Source organism: Barbus barbus (genome assembly GCF_936440315.1).
Source record: "Barbus barbus genome assembly, chromosome: 4".
NCBI classification, from domain to species: domain Eukaryota; kingdom Metazoa; phylum Chordata; class Actinopteri; order Cypriniformes; family Cyprinidae; genus Barbus; species Barbus barbus.
The window spans coordinates 33,254,391-33,270,124 of NC_136732.1; the positions used below are offsets into that span (position 1 = coordinate 33,254,391).

The 15,734-nt window shown below is 39.1% G+C and overlaps 1 protein-coding gene across 1 annotated transcript in view; it reads right to left on the minus strand.

The window, feature by feature from the left end:
- The window catches only part of LOC306864824 (C-Jun-amino-terminal kinase-interacting protein 3-like), a gene marked incomplete at its 5' end in the record, with an annotated part of 39,224 nt that overhangs the window by 22,541 nt on the left and 949 nt on the right, over positions 1-15,734 (minus strand). The window contains 7 exons of the mRNA XM_079409080.1: positions 184-286; positions 1,187-1,415; positions 2,744-2,795; positions 3,094-3,117; positions 8,362-8,450; positions 10,172-10,242; positions 10,342-10,462. Of these exons, the coding sequence (XP_079265206.1) occupies positions 184-286; positions 1,187-1,415; positions 2,744-2,795; positions 3,094-3,117; positions 8,362-8,450; positions 10,172-10,242; positions 10,342-10,462 (689 nt within the window). The remainder of the gene's footprint in view (positions 1-183; positions 287-1,186; positions 1,416-2,743; positions 2,796-3,093; positions 3,118-8,361; positions 8,451-10,171; positions 10,243-10,341; positions 10,463-15,734) is intronic.

Genomic DNA, 15,734 nt, shown 5'->3' on the forward strand with positions numbered 1-15,734 from the left:
AGAGCTTTCGTCATTATTCCGGTGCCTTATTTCACTTCAAAGCTTGAATGTTTTTTGCTGAATTCTATTACAGTGTTTTTTTTAACGATTTAGAACTTTAACTTTGATGGTCTTTTTGTATTGATTGGGTGTTTTGTACTTTTATTCAGTATTTAATTGTGTGAACGATATGTATCTGTCTACCTGTTTCCTCCTCCGTAGATTCGAGGGTCCAAGCACATATCTAGCTCTGGTGTCGAGTCTATAATTTCCGGAAACTCTGACCATTCATCACTACTGCCCATACCTTCAGATACACACAAATATGAAAATGAAATGAATACCGTCATTTTTCTGTAATTAAAAATTTGACTTCTGCAATATGTAGAATGCAAACACATGCCTCATGCCTTCATTTGACATTTTCAAATCATGTTTGGATTTAATCAATGCATTATGTGTGATGTACATGAAATGTCATGTCAGTACAAATAGTTTCTTTACTTATAATGCAAGTGACTGGAGGGGTTTCCAGTAGCGGCCGATTAATTTATCAGCAAGGCTGATATCTGACATTTTTAACTATTAGCATCAGCTATACTTTAATAGGATTGCAGAACAAAATCATGGAGAATATTTATTACTTGTCAAGTTCAAATTATTGTTAACATTATAGGATTACTTTATAATCAAATTATTATATGATTAATTTAAAATGAATTAAATATTTGGTAAATAGTATCTAAAAATATTCAAATAAATTTTGTGGATGTGCTATTTACAATCTTTACATTTCCTATAAAATATAAAAGTTTAGAAATGTTTTTTTTTTTTTAACGTTTGGAGTCAGTAAGATTTAAAATACTTCTATTCAGTAAGGATACATTAAACTAACAGTGTAAAAGTGACTGTAAACACTTTACATTGTTACAAAAAAATATATTTCAAATATAGGATATTATATTTACTGTATTTTTGTTCAAATAAATACAGACTTGGTAACCATAAGAGACTTCTTTTAAAAACAGTAAAAAATCTTGCTGATCCCAAACGCTTCAACGGGAACATGTTAACATATATTGATATATTGATGAACATCAGCAATGGCATCTGCCTTTAAAAAAAAAAAAAAAAACAATCGTCGATCACTAGTTTTCTTTGTTCTTTCATTCAGTGTTTATTCTTTGTCTCAGTTTTCCTTTCTCACCAATGCTGACGTTCCTTGTTTCCTGAGACACCTGCACCTCCATGTTTCTACTACGACGTTTTGCATTCTTGTGGCGCTGACCCCGGGACACGTCGAACCCTCCCACCGATACCAGCCCATCATTCAGAGGGGTAACTGTTGCCGAGGGAACAGACGAGGTGGGAGTGTTTGATTTGCTCCCTGTGCTGCTGGGTGTTTCTGCGACGGAGTCTGAATCTGAGCCATCCTCCTGAACACAGAGAGAACAACATATCACATACATATTTTAATAATTAACATACTCTGCTAAACTTCTAAACTTAAGCTTCTAAACTAGTTAATTTGATATTGCTTTGACTAGTTTCATTGCTAAACATTTATACTTACTAGCAAGGTACAAAAATATATTGTAATACAAATACACATGTAAATAACATTTACAAATAAATTAAATATTTGTGAAGTACCACTACATCCTTCCAGTTTCAAGATATTTATCTATAAAAAAAAATTATATGGCAACATATAAGGTCCACAGATAAAAAAAAAAAAAAAGCTGTCAAATGTAACTCAAACTACTTTGTACTCGTATGACTTGAGTCATTTGGAAAACAGGATGTGAAGAATCACGTTTTTCTCTTCCTTCAAAGAACAGGGGTATAGTTGTGTGCGCAGCTGACAGATGCTTCATGTAGGTGAGATTCAGTTCATTAAATCAGCTTTTTTAAAACACGTCTGTTCATTTCAGATAGCTAAAATATAGTCTCGCGTAGCCAGACCTTCAGACTGACGGCTGAAGGTCTGGAATCTATGCTAGCTTTCATCAGCTAAGGCCCGCCCATGACATGTCCTTGACTGACATGTCAAACAACCAATCACCATTCGTTTCGTTCAGCGTCACGTTTCGGGGTGTGTAAATGTCGCCACAATAACAGACCGGTGTGTAAAACTTTCGGACGTATTTTAAAGATTCTATGCCGCAAACTTTAAATATTTCACATACTTTTGAAAATCCAGTGTTTATTTGATCCTGATAAGTGCTCGTCGTCACAGTTGTAAACACGACGGCTTTCTTCTTTTGTGAGGGGGTATGGCGCCATCTTTGTTTCTAGGTAGAACATTGAAGAGCGCTACACACAAGTCTCCCGGAAATCCTGTATAATTCAACCAATCCGACAACGACTTCGACACTCCTGAAGTGTTTCCACTTTTGTGTGCCATATACATCAGACGTTTAGCCAACGTTCCGTGGGCGTGACGTCTGAGGCTGAGACTAGCTAAAATAAGACAAAGACGTCACAGGACAAGGCAGAGGATGGACAGCCAAACCAAAATCATGGACCTTGGAGGCCTGCTGGTGTCCATCAAAAAACCACCCATGAACCTGATCTTGACACAAGCAGGCATAAGGGGGCGTGGCTGAGAGAATGATGATTATCATGACTCCTCCCCTGACGCTATAGGGCGGAGTCATATCTGTCACACCTGGTAGCCAGGGGCGTAGACAGGTCTGCTGAGATCGCTGGAATGCCAGACGTCTGACGAAACCATTCTAGCCCCCCCAGGACCCCCACGTACCATGCCATCTCCGCCAGGAAACAAACTCAGTGATGGGGGGCGCTCTGTTTTACTGCAGAAAAAAAAAGAGAGACAGGAAAGGTTAAATATTTCAAACACTAAACCAACACTGGCACATAAACATGAGCAAAAAATGCAACGGACAAGGTGAAAACACATATAGACACAAAACCACCACATAGGAGAAAGAGGTATAGGTTTCTCAGTCTCTGACTTCAAGAGTGTTAAACTGGGTGTTTGGGTGGACGGCAGGTTAATTTTTTATTTTAAAGGAGTAAAATGGGAGATATAAGGACTGCAGGAAGACACAGGGGTTTGGGGAGTTGTCAGAGATTGTGGGGCATTTTTACCTTTTCCTCCAATTGTGTCGTTGACTGCAGAGACACACACAGCGGCACACGCACAGAAAGAAAGAAACAAACAAAAAGAAGGTGAACACGCACACTCACAAACACAGTCAAACTATACTGACACAGGACATAACGGCACATTACGTACAGGATACAGCATGTAAAAAATACATGGAACTGACTTATGGGCAGTCGTGGCCTAATGGATAGAGAGTTGGGCTTATAACCTGAAGGTCGAGACTCAGGTTCGAGTCTCAGGTCCGGCAGGGATTGTAGGTGGGGGGAGTGAATAACCAACACTCTCTCCACCCTCAATACCACGACTGAGGTGAGACCCTTGAGCAAGGCACCGAACCCCCAACTGCTCCCCGGGCGCCGCAGCATTGGCTGCCCACTGCTCCGGGTGTATGTTCACACTACTGTCTGTACACTTGGATGGGTTAAATGCAGAGCACAAATTCAGAGTATGGGTCACCATACTTGGCCACACACCACTTCCCTTTCCCTTTCCCTTATGCTGAAATTGAAAACATGATAAAACTTCAAGCAACACCTTGATTGTCAAAATTAAGGATTGTGCAACTGGATAACTTATTTCATATGTTATTTTGCATTTCACTATAATAATGTACAAAATAGGGGTGGGCTATATTACCAAAATATCACGATATGAGTCATTTTATTTCATGGTGACACTATATATCACAATATGAGTAATTTTATTTTACGGTAACAACATATTTACATTTAGTCATTTGGCAGACGCTTTTATCCAAAGCGACTTACAATTGGGGAATACAAAAAGCGATTCATCTTGAAGAGGCAGTCAGACAGAGGAAGTGCTCGTAACACCAAGTCTCAGTCATTGTTCAAATAAGTACAAACTAGTAGGTGGAGAGAAAGATAGAAGGAAAGTTTTTTTTTTTTTTTTTTTTTTTTTTAGTTTAGGATGAAGTCAAGTACTGCCGAAAGAGATGAGTTTTCAGTTGTTGCTTGAAGGTTGCCAGAGATCCGGCGTTCCGGATAGGGGTGGGAAGATTATTCCACCAGCCAGGAATGGTGAACGAGAATGTTCTGGAGAGTGATTTTGAGCCTCTCTGTGATGGTACCACAAGGCGTCTCTCACTAGCAGATCTCAAACTTCTGGAGGGGATGTAGGTTCGTAATAGTGAGTGGAAGTAGGAGGGTGCAGAGCCTGTGGTAGATCTGTACGCAAGCATCAGTGACTTGAACTGGATGCGAGCTGCCACTGGTAGCCAGTGCAAGGAGATGAAGAGTGGTGTAACATGCGCTCTTTTGGGCTCGTTGAAGATCAGTCGTGCCGCTGCATTCTGAATCATTTGTAGAGGTTTAATTGCGTTTGATGGCAGACCAGCCAGAAGAGCATTGCAGTAGTCCAGTCTAGAAACAACCAGGGCCTGGACAAGAAGTTGTGCAGCATGCTCTGTCAGAAAGGGCCTGATCTTTCTGATGTTGTGTAGTGCAAACCTGCAGGAACGAGCAGTCTTTGCAATGTGCTCTTTGAAGGTCAGCTGGTCATCAAAGATTACACCAAGATTTCTGACCGAAGTTGATGGGGTAATCATTGATGAGCCGAACTGAATCGTGAAGTCATGCCGTAGAGTCGGAGTGGCAGGGAAGACCAGAAGTTCCGTCTTTGCCAGGTTGAGCTGTAGGTGATGTTCTTTCATCCATGCCGAGATGTCCGCCAGGCAGCCTGAGATCCGTGCAGCTACCGTTGGGTCATCTGGTTGAAAAGAGAGATAGAGCTGCGTGTCATCGGCATAGCAGTGATAGGAGAAGCCATGTGCATGTATGATGGGACCCAGCGATGTAGTGTACGTGGAGAAGAGGAGGGGTCCAAGAACCGATCCCTGAGGAACTCCAGTGATCAGTTGATGTGGTTTGGATACCTCCCCTCCCCAGGCCACCCTGAAGGATCTACCGGTGAGATAGGATTCAAACCAGCGAAGTGGAATTCCAGTGATGCCCAGTGAAGAGAGTGTAGACAGGAGAATCTGATGATTGACAGTGTCAAAAGCAGCAGAGAGATCCAGCAGAATGAGGACTGACGATTTGGAATCAGCCTTTGCAGTTCGTAGGGCTTCAGTGACTGAGAGTAGCGCAGTCTCTGTTGAATGGCCACTCCTGAAACCTGACTGTTTAGCATCCAGCTTGTTGTACTGTGAAAGAAACCGCGAGAGCTGGTTGAAGACAGCTCGTTCGAGTGTTTTCCCTATGAATGGAAGGAGAGAGACAGGTCTGTAGTTATCTAAAAGAGAAGCATTTAATGTAGGTTTTTTGATCAGTGGGGTTACCCGAGCCTGCTTGAATGCTGTGGGGAAGATGCCTGTGAGGAGAGATGTGTTGATAATGTGTGTGAGTGCCGGTAAGAGTGTGGGAGAGATTGTTTGGAGAAGATGTGAGGGGATCGTGATATGTGAGGGGATTGTGATATATGTGATATACATCACATATATCACAATATAGTTATTATTGCTTTAAATAAGGGGGGGGGAAGTCGTGGCCTAATGGTTAGAGAGTCGGACTCGTAATCGAAAGGTTGCGAGTTCGAGCCCCCGGCCGGCAGGAATTGTAGGTGGGGGGAGGGAACGTCCAGCGCTCTCTCCACCCTCAATACCACGACTGAGGTGCCCTTGAGCAAGGCACCGAACCCCCAATTGCTCCCCGGGCGCCGCAGCATGGCTGCCCACTGCTCCGGGTGTGTGTTCACGGTGTGTGTGTGTGTGTGTGTGGATTTGTTCACTACTCACTGCTGTGTGTGTGCACTTGGATGGGTTAAAGGCAGAGCACCAATTTCGAGTATGGGTCACCATACTTGACAATACGTCACGACTAAAAAAAAAAAAAAAAAAAAAAAAATAAGGTCTTTACAATATCAAAAGTTTTGATGCCATAGACATTTCATAATTCTTGTCACCAGTGTCAATTTCACAAAAAACTAACACTATATTTTTATAAAATATAAAACCCTCAAGCTCACTGAAGACAAGTAAACAGTCAGGAAACTAATAAGATTCTAATTATAAGCAATAGGACAAAAAAACTACAGTAGAACAAATGAATAAGAAATACTACATACACTGTAAAAAGTAATTAAATGTATATAAACACTGCATATTCTTCACTAAGTAAATTAAATATATATTTATTCTTATTAAAGTTACAAAAGTGATTTAGTCAAGAGCAGTGAGATATTTTCTGTTTACCGTTTTCTGTTTTTTCATTTAAATATTAAGTTTTGAAATTTTGTTGTATGCATGTCATTTTTATTTAATTTCTTTATTTTTAACATGTATATAGGTAGTATTTATAAAGTTTTAGCTTTTAGTTTTGGATCTGTTTTTAGTTGTTTTAATACTACAATTGATTGCTTCTTATGTCCTCATTTGTAAGTCGCTTTGGATAAAAGCGTCGGCTAAATGACTAAATAATAAATAATAATAATAATTGTCTCTCTTTTGTTGTTTGATTAACATGAATGGCAGACAGCAGGAATATTAGACTTCTGTCACTGTAAGAGCTTCCCGGATCCATTATACTGTTACACACGTCAGCTGTTTGCTTTCACTTAAAGGTGCACTAAGCAATATTTGAAAAATGCTTTTAACCACAGTGTCAGACCGAGTCCCAAAACACACTTGCAGCCAATCAGCAGTAAGGTGCGTGTCTAGTAATGATATAGTGCTCAATTTCAGTGTACAGGACGGATATTAGCAGATCAACTATAGATAGAGATGGCAGATAAAAAAAAAATAAAAAAAAGAGGAATATATGATCAGGCAAGAGGTAGGACCCGCGTAAATATTGGAGCAGCTTTCCAGTGGTGGCGAGAACTCAACAAGCGGGAAGGCCTGGAATCGGACGCCGAGGCTGCGTTGTATCTTCTTGATAGTTGAGTAACGTTGATTTTGCATTGTCTCACACAACTTATCTGTTTTAGCTTTTGTTTGAATATTCTTGTGTGTCATCTTCACTTGTTTCTGTAATCGTCGTTATGCCAGGGTTGTGTATGTACGTGTGGGGTGGATATTTCAAAATGGGGGCAAGGTCCTGTCAGGGTATGGGAGTGTTTGTTTTGGTGCATTCAAATATCAACATTGTTTGGCAAAATTAGCTTAAGGCACCTTTATAACCTAAATTACTGTGTTTAAGAGGATCCCTGCAAAGACAGGCATTTTTACACATACAAGTGTGTGTATTTAACCATTCAAGGCCTATAAAGAGTCAAAAATAACAGTTCAGTACCCCCGCGCTCCATGAGCACTGTCTGCACTTGCGCGCCTCTCTGACAGAGCTCAGAAACAGTCTCTCAGACAGCACGCACATATAGCGAAATGAGTTCTCTTTCGCTGCTGATTGCATTTCAATGGCTTAAAATCACTTGCAATACTTAAAGTGTGCAAACTATAAGTTTTAATGACCACGTAGCACAGCAACATCACATGAGCGTGTAACCACAATAGATACGATAGTCCAAAATCTTTACCGGTTGACAAATTTCTACCGGTTAATCGTGTCTACCAGTATATCGCCCACCCCTAATACAAAAACAAAAATATTTCTTATATTCTGAGGGTAAAGGAGTTATCAGTGCAGTTGACTCTCATTCTGCTAGGTTATGTCAAGGTTAAAAACCTAGTCCCATCTAAAATATCTATATCTAATGATTTAGTAAATTAGTAACATTAAATTAAGCTTTGTTTTTCTTAGGCAAAAGACATCACTTCTGACTCTTAACAAAATTCTAAAGTTTTTCTATGGCAATGCTTAATCAGTTGAAATCAACTGACTGTGTTTAAATGAAAAAAGAAATGTGTGGAGATGTGTTTATAATTGAGTATGACTACAAGCTAGCCACAACTCTAGCTCTGACTAAGCAAGACATGACAAACTGTCACTGAGCATCATCACCCAGCGCCTAGCAACACTGTCTCCAAGACTGTCTCCACTGTCACTGTCTTAATAATGAGCCATTTTGTTTCATCAAAATCTAAATCATCCAATACATACACCCAAACTGCAATATACAGTCACAGCTGATGCTCCAAAATGAGTTTACAGTTCAAAATTCTAAATATTAATTATTACTTCTAAATATTAAATTCTGTGATTCTGAATTCTTCCAACTGGTTACCAACAAAACATGTTTATTTAATAGCACAAAAGAAACATGCAAAACACAAAGGAATTCCAAATGCTCATTACGAACTCTTCATGTATGGCTGCATTATACAAGTTACTCACGTCCGTCCACAGCCTGTAGACTCGGGCTGATTGCTGCCTGACTGTTGCATCTTTGAGCGCTCAATGTGTTCCACATATGTCTGTATCATCTAAAGACAAAAAAAAACAATGTCAGTGTACAGTTGTGTTCAAAATAATAGCAGTGTGTTTAAAAAAGCGAATAAAGCTTAATATCCTTATAATAACTTTTACTTCAATACACACAAATGCATTGGGAACATTGCACATTCTATTCTAAATCCAAACATGAAGAAAAATGTAGCAAATTTGTTATTATTTTACCGAAAGTGGAGAAAAAGGAATATTAGGATGTTCAAAAATAATAGCAGTGTCTGCGTTCTTCTTTACAAAGTCAAACATTTACTGTATAAACAGAAAAATGCTTGAAGATTTAGCTTTCATTTGAATGACTGAACTAACATTTAGTTGTATAGCCTCGGTTTCTGAGAACTGCTTCACATCTGTGTATTTCAGTCTAGGACGATTGCACTACATACCACAATTCCTCTGCATTTCTTGGTTTTGCCTCAGAAACAGCATTTTTGAGGTCACCCCACAAGTTTTCTATTGGATTAAGGTCTGGAGATTGGGCTGGCCACTCCATAACATTAATCTTGTTGGTCTGGAACCAAGATGTTGCTCGCTTACTGGTGTGTTTGGGGTTGTGTCTTATTGAAAGGGCATTTCCTCTTTGGCATAAGCCAAGGCAACATAACCTCTAAGTATTTTAATGTACTCAAACTGATCCATGATCCCTGGAATGCGATAAATAGGCCCAACATGTAGTATGAGAAACATCCCCATATCATGATGCTTGTGCCACCATGCTTCACTGTCTTCACAGTGCACTATGGCTTGAATTCAGTGTTTGGGGGTCATCTGACAAACTGTGTGCGGCCCCTAGACACAAAAAGAACAATCTTGCTTCATCAATCCACAAAATATCGCGCCATTTCTCTTTAGGCCAGTCAATGTGTTCTTTGGCAAATTGTAACCTCTTAATTTTTTCAACAATGGGACTTTAGGGGGGCTTCTTGCTGACAGCTTAGATTCACATAGGCGTCTTCTAATTGTTACAGTACTCACAGGTAACTTTAGACTTTCTTTGATCATCCTGGAGCTGATCATTGGCTTAGTCTTTGAAATTTTGGCTATTCTTCGATCCATTCGAATGGTAGTTTTCCGTCATTCTGGTTTTGGTTGCCATTTTAAAGCATTTGATATAATTTTAGCTGAGCAACCTATCATTTTCTGCACTTCTTTATATGTTTTCCCCTCTCTAATCAACTTTTTAATCAAAGTACGCTATTCTTTTGAACAATGTCTGGAACGACCCATTTTACTCAGATTTTCGGAGAGAAATGCACAGTACAACATTTGCCTTTGTCCTTAAATGATGATTTCCCTCTCTAATTAAACTCCACACTGCTATTATTTTGAACACAACTGTACATGCTGACATTTTCAAGAAGAGGAGCTTTGTTATTGCTAATAGTGTCCCCAAAACTTTAGACTAATGAATTTCCATTATGTTTCCACTTATTTTCCATGCCAAAAAAATAAATATATCAAGATCACAATCACAAAAAGCTATTTTTAGCAGGTAAAACATGTTTTAAAAATAAAATAACTGGAAAAAAAGTATATCCAATATGGAAATTTCCATTATTTCATAATATTTTATTTATTTATTCCATAACTTTTCCTACATTTGCTACACACTTTTTCATCCTTATTCCCAGGTTTTGTATTATCATGGGAACCCTGTGTTAATTTGAGTTATCGTTCTGTTCTGGGGAGTTTTACTGACCTCCGTATGGCGCTGGTGAAGGGCGTTATACTCTTTCTTCATGTCTGATTCTCGTTCTTCCAGACGAGAGACTACAAGAGAGGAACATCACAAATGCATAGTGCAAGAAACTCAAATCTCTGTTTGTGTCAAGTGTGCACAAACAAATTTAGTTGAGAGCACAGACTCACTCTGGTCAGCATAGTTCTTGGTCTTCAGCTCAAGTTGTTTTGTTTGTAGCTCCAAAGTCCCCACCATGGTCTGCAACTCCTTCTTGTCTGCCTCCAAGGCATCTTCAAATTCAATGAACTTCTGTTAACACACAAACGCACACATCCACACAAGGTCAGATCCTAGATCTTACAGCCTGAATTGGAGGGATGGAGGGATGGATGGATGGATAGACGATGGATGGATGGAAGGATGGATAGACAGATAAAACAGACAGACAGACAGACAGCTGTATGTGATCTTTGAGATATAACACTGCAGAGCGTGTGTGTATGTAAACTGATTTCAGTGCAAAATTATCCATAACCACATTATGAAGTGGAACAGCACAAGGTCAAAAAGCATTTTTGAGAAAGGACTGCTCTTCGAATACAATACAGTCACATTTACACACACACAATTACCCGAGTACATTACACACACACACACACACTCCAAGTGCAGTGTGTGGTGACTTTGAGCTGCAAGGATTTAAGTGGAACACAATAGGCTCTTTCTGCAGTGCGCCCCGCCACAAACAGCCTCCTGGAATTCAGTAATCCTAGCACTGCAAAGAGAGGGAAAAACCAAACGCACTCTATCTAACAAATTAAATCTGTCTTCAGTGAATACATCACACTAGACTGATCATGTCATTCTAATGAGTGTTTTGACTAGAAGTCATTTCTAGAGTACTATATACTTCTCATATCAGAAGCATGTCTACATTTGGGATTATAGAGGCATTAAATGTTATGTATTGCTTTTCATAATGTAATTCCAGAGTGCTAATTTCAGTTCTTGCTATACCTTGACATAATATATCTCACTCAATACTGCAGTTTAATTATGAGCGGCCATTAAAGGTGAAGTAAGTATTTTCTGCATCACTAGTTACACTGAATGGAATACACAAAATAACGAGATCTCTCTGTCTGCAACTAGTTCGCCTAAAATTTACGGCATTGGATGAGATTATATTGCTGTGTCAGGCTGGATGGGATGCCACCAAAATAATGAATAATACGCAGAGTCACAGTGTTTACACTTTTTGTAGGAAGTAATTTACAACCTTGCATGTGTTTTGGCTTGCATATTAAGCAGGGATATGAGGTTTTAATGAAAAACAATTACATATGACAAGCTGGAGTAGAGCCAAGTGCACCTGTTATGCCACCATACATGAGAAAGATATGAAGCAAAAACATTCTTATGCCTTGTGTATGTCGTAAATAATCTGTATTCATTACAATCTTATACTGTTAGACATCACTTTTTCTAAAGCCAACAGCTAAAATTCTAAAATGCAAGTTCATTGTAAAGATGATCAGAGTTATTAGACACTGATTTCTCCCTTGAGGATCTATAATTGTATTATATCAATCTATTTGCCATTCAGAATATGTGTTTATGCATGGATGATTCCGTATGAGAGGCAGACAGCGAGAAATAGTGAGGTGGATGTTCTTACTGTGGCCATTATAGTCTACTGCCATAATCCCAGAGGATGTGAAACTGGAGAATTCTGTTTACTCCCTCTCTCCCATCCCTCACTATTTCACTCGCTCTGTGCTTTCTGCCTGTCTCCTAACATGAGAATCGTTACAGCGTCAGCCAGCCTCCGTCTATGAGAAAATTGATTGCCCATAATCACCCTCTCTGCCCATCATCCTCCCACTTTTGTCCTCTGCACCCCAAGCAAATAAGTCTTTCCATTGCTGCAATAAAACATAAAACTAACACTTAACTATTTTATTTAATTAATTGTATTATTTTAGCCTATTTCTTTCTGCAGTTGAAACAACCCTGCTACATGCAAAATTCCCTACTGGCGTCAATTATTTTAGGACAAGAGGCTGCAGCTGGGAAAATGCACAATAGACTTGAGTGAACTGTTCATTATATAGTTTATAGTATTAATATATTTTATGAGAGCATGTATAAATATTGTGTATAAATTAATAAAAAAAGTTTTTACTTTTTTCTGTCTTCCGATACAATAATCTCTGCTCTTAAAGTACATTGCTCAGTTATGACAGATCTATCATAACTTATTCTCCATTATATATTCACACACTAAATCTTTACAATTACAACATTGACTTGTGCTTAAAGAGGAAACACACTCACATTTTGATTACATGCTACAGTCTAAACTCTGCTATAAAGCTTAACACAACAAGAATCCCAATAATGTTCCGGGAGTGCAGTCGATAATATAGTTACGTTTGGAAAATGTGTTAGCATGTAGTGACGATGCATGTGAAGAGTCATAAAGGGCATCTGTTCCCTGTAGCTGTCTAGTCATAGTAGCAGAGCCTGTGCTGACACCCAAAAAAGATGAGTGTTTGTCTGCTTATTACTTATGTATAAACGTGTATGAGATAATCTTTTGTAGGAGATTTTAGAGATTTGTTTCCAGCAAGTATAGGCTACGCAACATACAATTTTCATTGCGAGACAAAGCAGAGGAGTTGATGGAAGAACTGTAGTGCATTGTTGGCTTAAATTTCTCAAGTGGACATCCCAGGGTCAATGAATTTGACCAGGTCAAACCGCAATAGCTATTTACAACGTAGAAGTAATATTTCAAGATGGACAGACTGGAGCAACTTCGGTTTACCTGATTGTCCTAATATGATTTTTTTTTTTTTTTTAAGAAAGATTGTTCAAATGTAAGTATCAATTATGATACAACAGGCTTTTGAGGAACATCTCTCAATCATCGAGTTGCTTTGCATTATGTTATGGACGTCACCAAACAATTACAACTACAGAGCTTTGAGCATAAAACCATGCATTTAAATATCATATATTTTGGGGAGATTTAGGCTCCGTTTCACAGACAGGGCTTAGACTAAGCCAGGATTAGGCCATAGTTCAATTAGGACATTTAAGTAATTTTTTTAACATGCCTTAGAAAAAACATTACTGGTGTCCATCTTGAGACAAAACAAAGGCACTGATATATTTTAAGATTTCTTTCAGTTGAAACAGCTTAGAATTACATTTTAGCCTGGGACTAGGCTTATGCCTTGTCTGTGAAACCAGGGGAGAGAGTTACAACTTATATTTATAGACATTTTATGTCTGTTTAACTGTCATAAAACCCTAATTGATTTACAAGCTATCAGAATTTCATCTTACATTTTGGCCATATAAATAACAATAACAGCACTGTTTTTTCTCAGCTTTGAATAAAATTGATCTGTTCCTAAGATTTTTGATCTGTTACTGATTGAGGACCATATCTTCACTACTAAACTGGCTATAAAAGCCTGAAGTATTAAATGTGACGCAAAACATAACATGTAAACACACACACACACACACATATATAAATATATATATATACACATACACACACATACATATATACACACACACACACACACACACACACACACATATAATATATATACACATATACATATACACACACACACATATATATAATATATACACATATACATATGCACACACACACACACACACATATACATACACACACACACACACACACACATATATATATACACATACACACACATATAATATATATACACATATACACACACACACACACGTATATATATACACACACACACACATATAATATATATACACATATACATATACACACGCACACATATATATAATATATACACATATACATATACACACACACACACACATATACATACACACACACACATATATATATACACGTACACACACATATAATATATATACACATACATACACACACACACACACACACGTATATACACATGGGGGTGGTGATGGCGCAGTGGATAAGACACATGCCTTTGGTGTGAGAGACCCGGGTTCGAATCCACTGTGAGACACCAATGTGTCCCTGAGCAAGACACTTAACCCCCTAGTTGCTCCAGAGGCGTGCGACCTCTGACATATATAGCAATTGTAAGTCGCTTTGGAATAAATGTAAATGCAAATGAATAAATGTAAATGTAAATGTACACACATATACACACATATACACATAAATATATATATATATATGTGCGTGTGTGTGTGTGTATATATACAGTGGGTACGGAAAGTATTCAGACCCCCTTAAATTTTTCACTCTTTGTTATATTGCAGCCATTTGCTGAAATCATTTAAGTTCATTTCTTTCCTCATTAATGTACACACAGCACCCCATATTGACAGAAAAACACAGAATTGTTGACATTTTTGAAGATTTATTAAAAAAGAAAAACTGAAATATCACATGGTCCTAAGTATTCAGACCCTTTGCTGTGACACTCGTATATTTAACTCAGCTGCTGTCCATTTCTTCGGATCATCCTTGAAATGGTTCTACACCTTCTTTTGAGTCCAGCTGTGTTTGATTTATACTGACTGGACTTGATTAGGAAAGCTACACACCTGTCTATATAAGACCTTACAGCTCACAGTGCATGTCAGAGCAAATGAGAATCATGAGGTCAAAGGAACTGCCTGAAGAGCTCAGAGACAGAATTGTGGCAAGGCACAGATCTGGCCAAGGTTACAAAAAAATTTCTGCTGCACTTAAGGTTTCTAAGAGCACAGTGGCATCCATAATCCTTAAATGGATGACGTTTGGGACGACCAGAACCCTTCCTAGAGCTGGCCGTCCGGCCAAACTGAGCTATTGGGGGAGAAGAGCCTTGGGGAGAGAGGTAAAGAAGAACCCAAAGATCACTGTGGCTGACCTCCAGAGATCCATCGGGAGATGGGAGAAAGTTGTAGAAAGTCAACCATCACTGCAGCCCTCCACCAGTCGGGGCTTTATGGCAGAGTGGCCCGACGGAAGCCTCTCCTCAGTGCAAGACACAGAAAAACACCTGAAGGACCACAAGATGGTGAGAAATCAGATTCTCTGGTCTGATGAGACCAAGATAGAACTTTTTGGCCTTAATTCTAAGCGGTATGTGTGGAGAAAACCAGGCACTGCTCATCACCTGTCCAATACAGTCCCAACAGTGAAGCATGGTGGTGGCAGCATCATGCTGTGGGGGTGTTTTTCAGCTGCAGGGACAGGACGACTGGTTGCAATCGAGGGAAAGATAAATGCGGCCAAGTACAGGGATATCCTGGACGAAAACCTTCTGCAGAGTGCTCAGGACCTCAGACTGGGCTGAAGGTTTATCTTCCAACAAGACAATGACCCTAAGCACACAGCTAAAATAATGAAGGAGTGGCTTCACAACAACTCCGTGACTGTTCTTGAATGGCCCAGCCAGAGCCCTGACTTAAAGCCAATTGAGCATCTCTGGAGAGACCTAAAAATGGCTGTCCACCAACGTTTACCATCCAACCTGACAGAACTGGAGAGGATCTGCAAGGAGGAATGGCAGAGGAT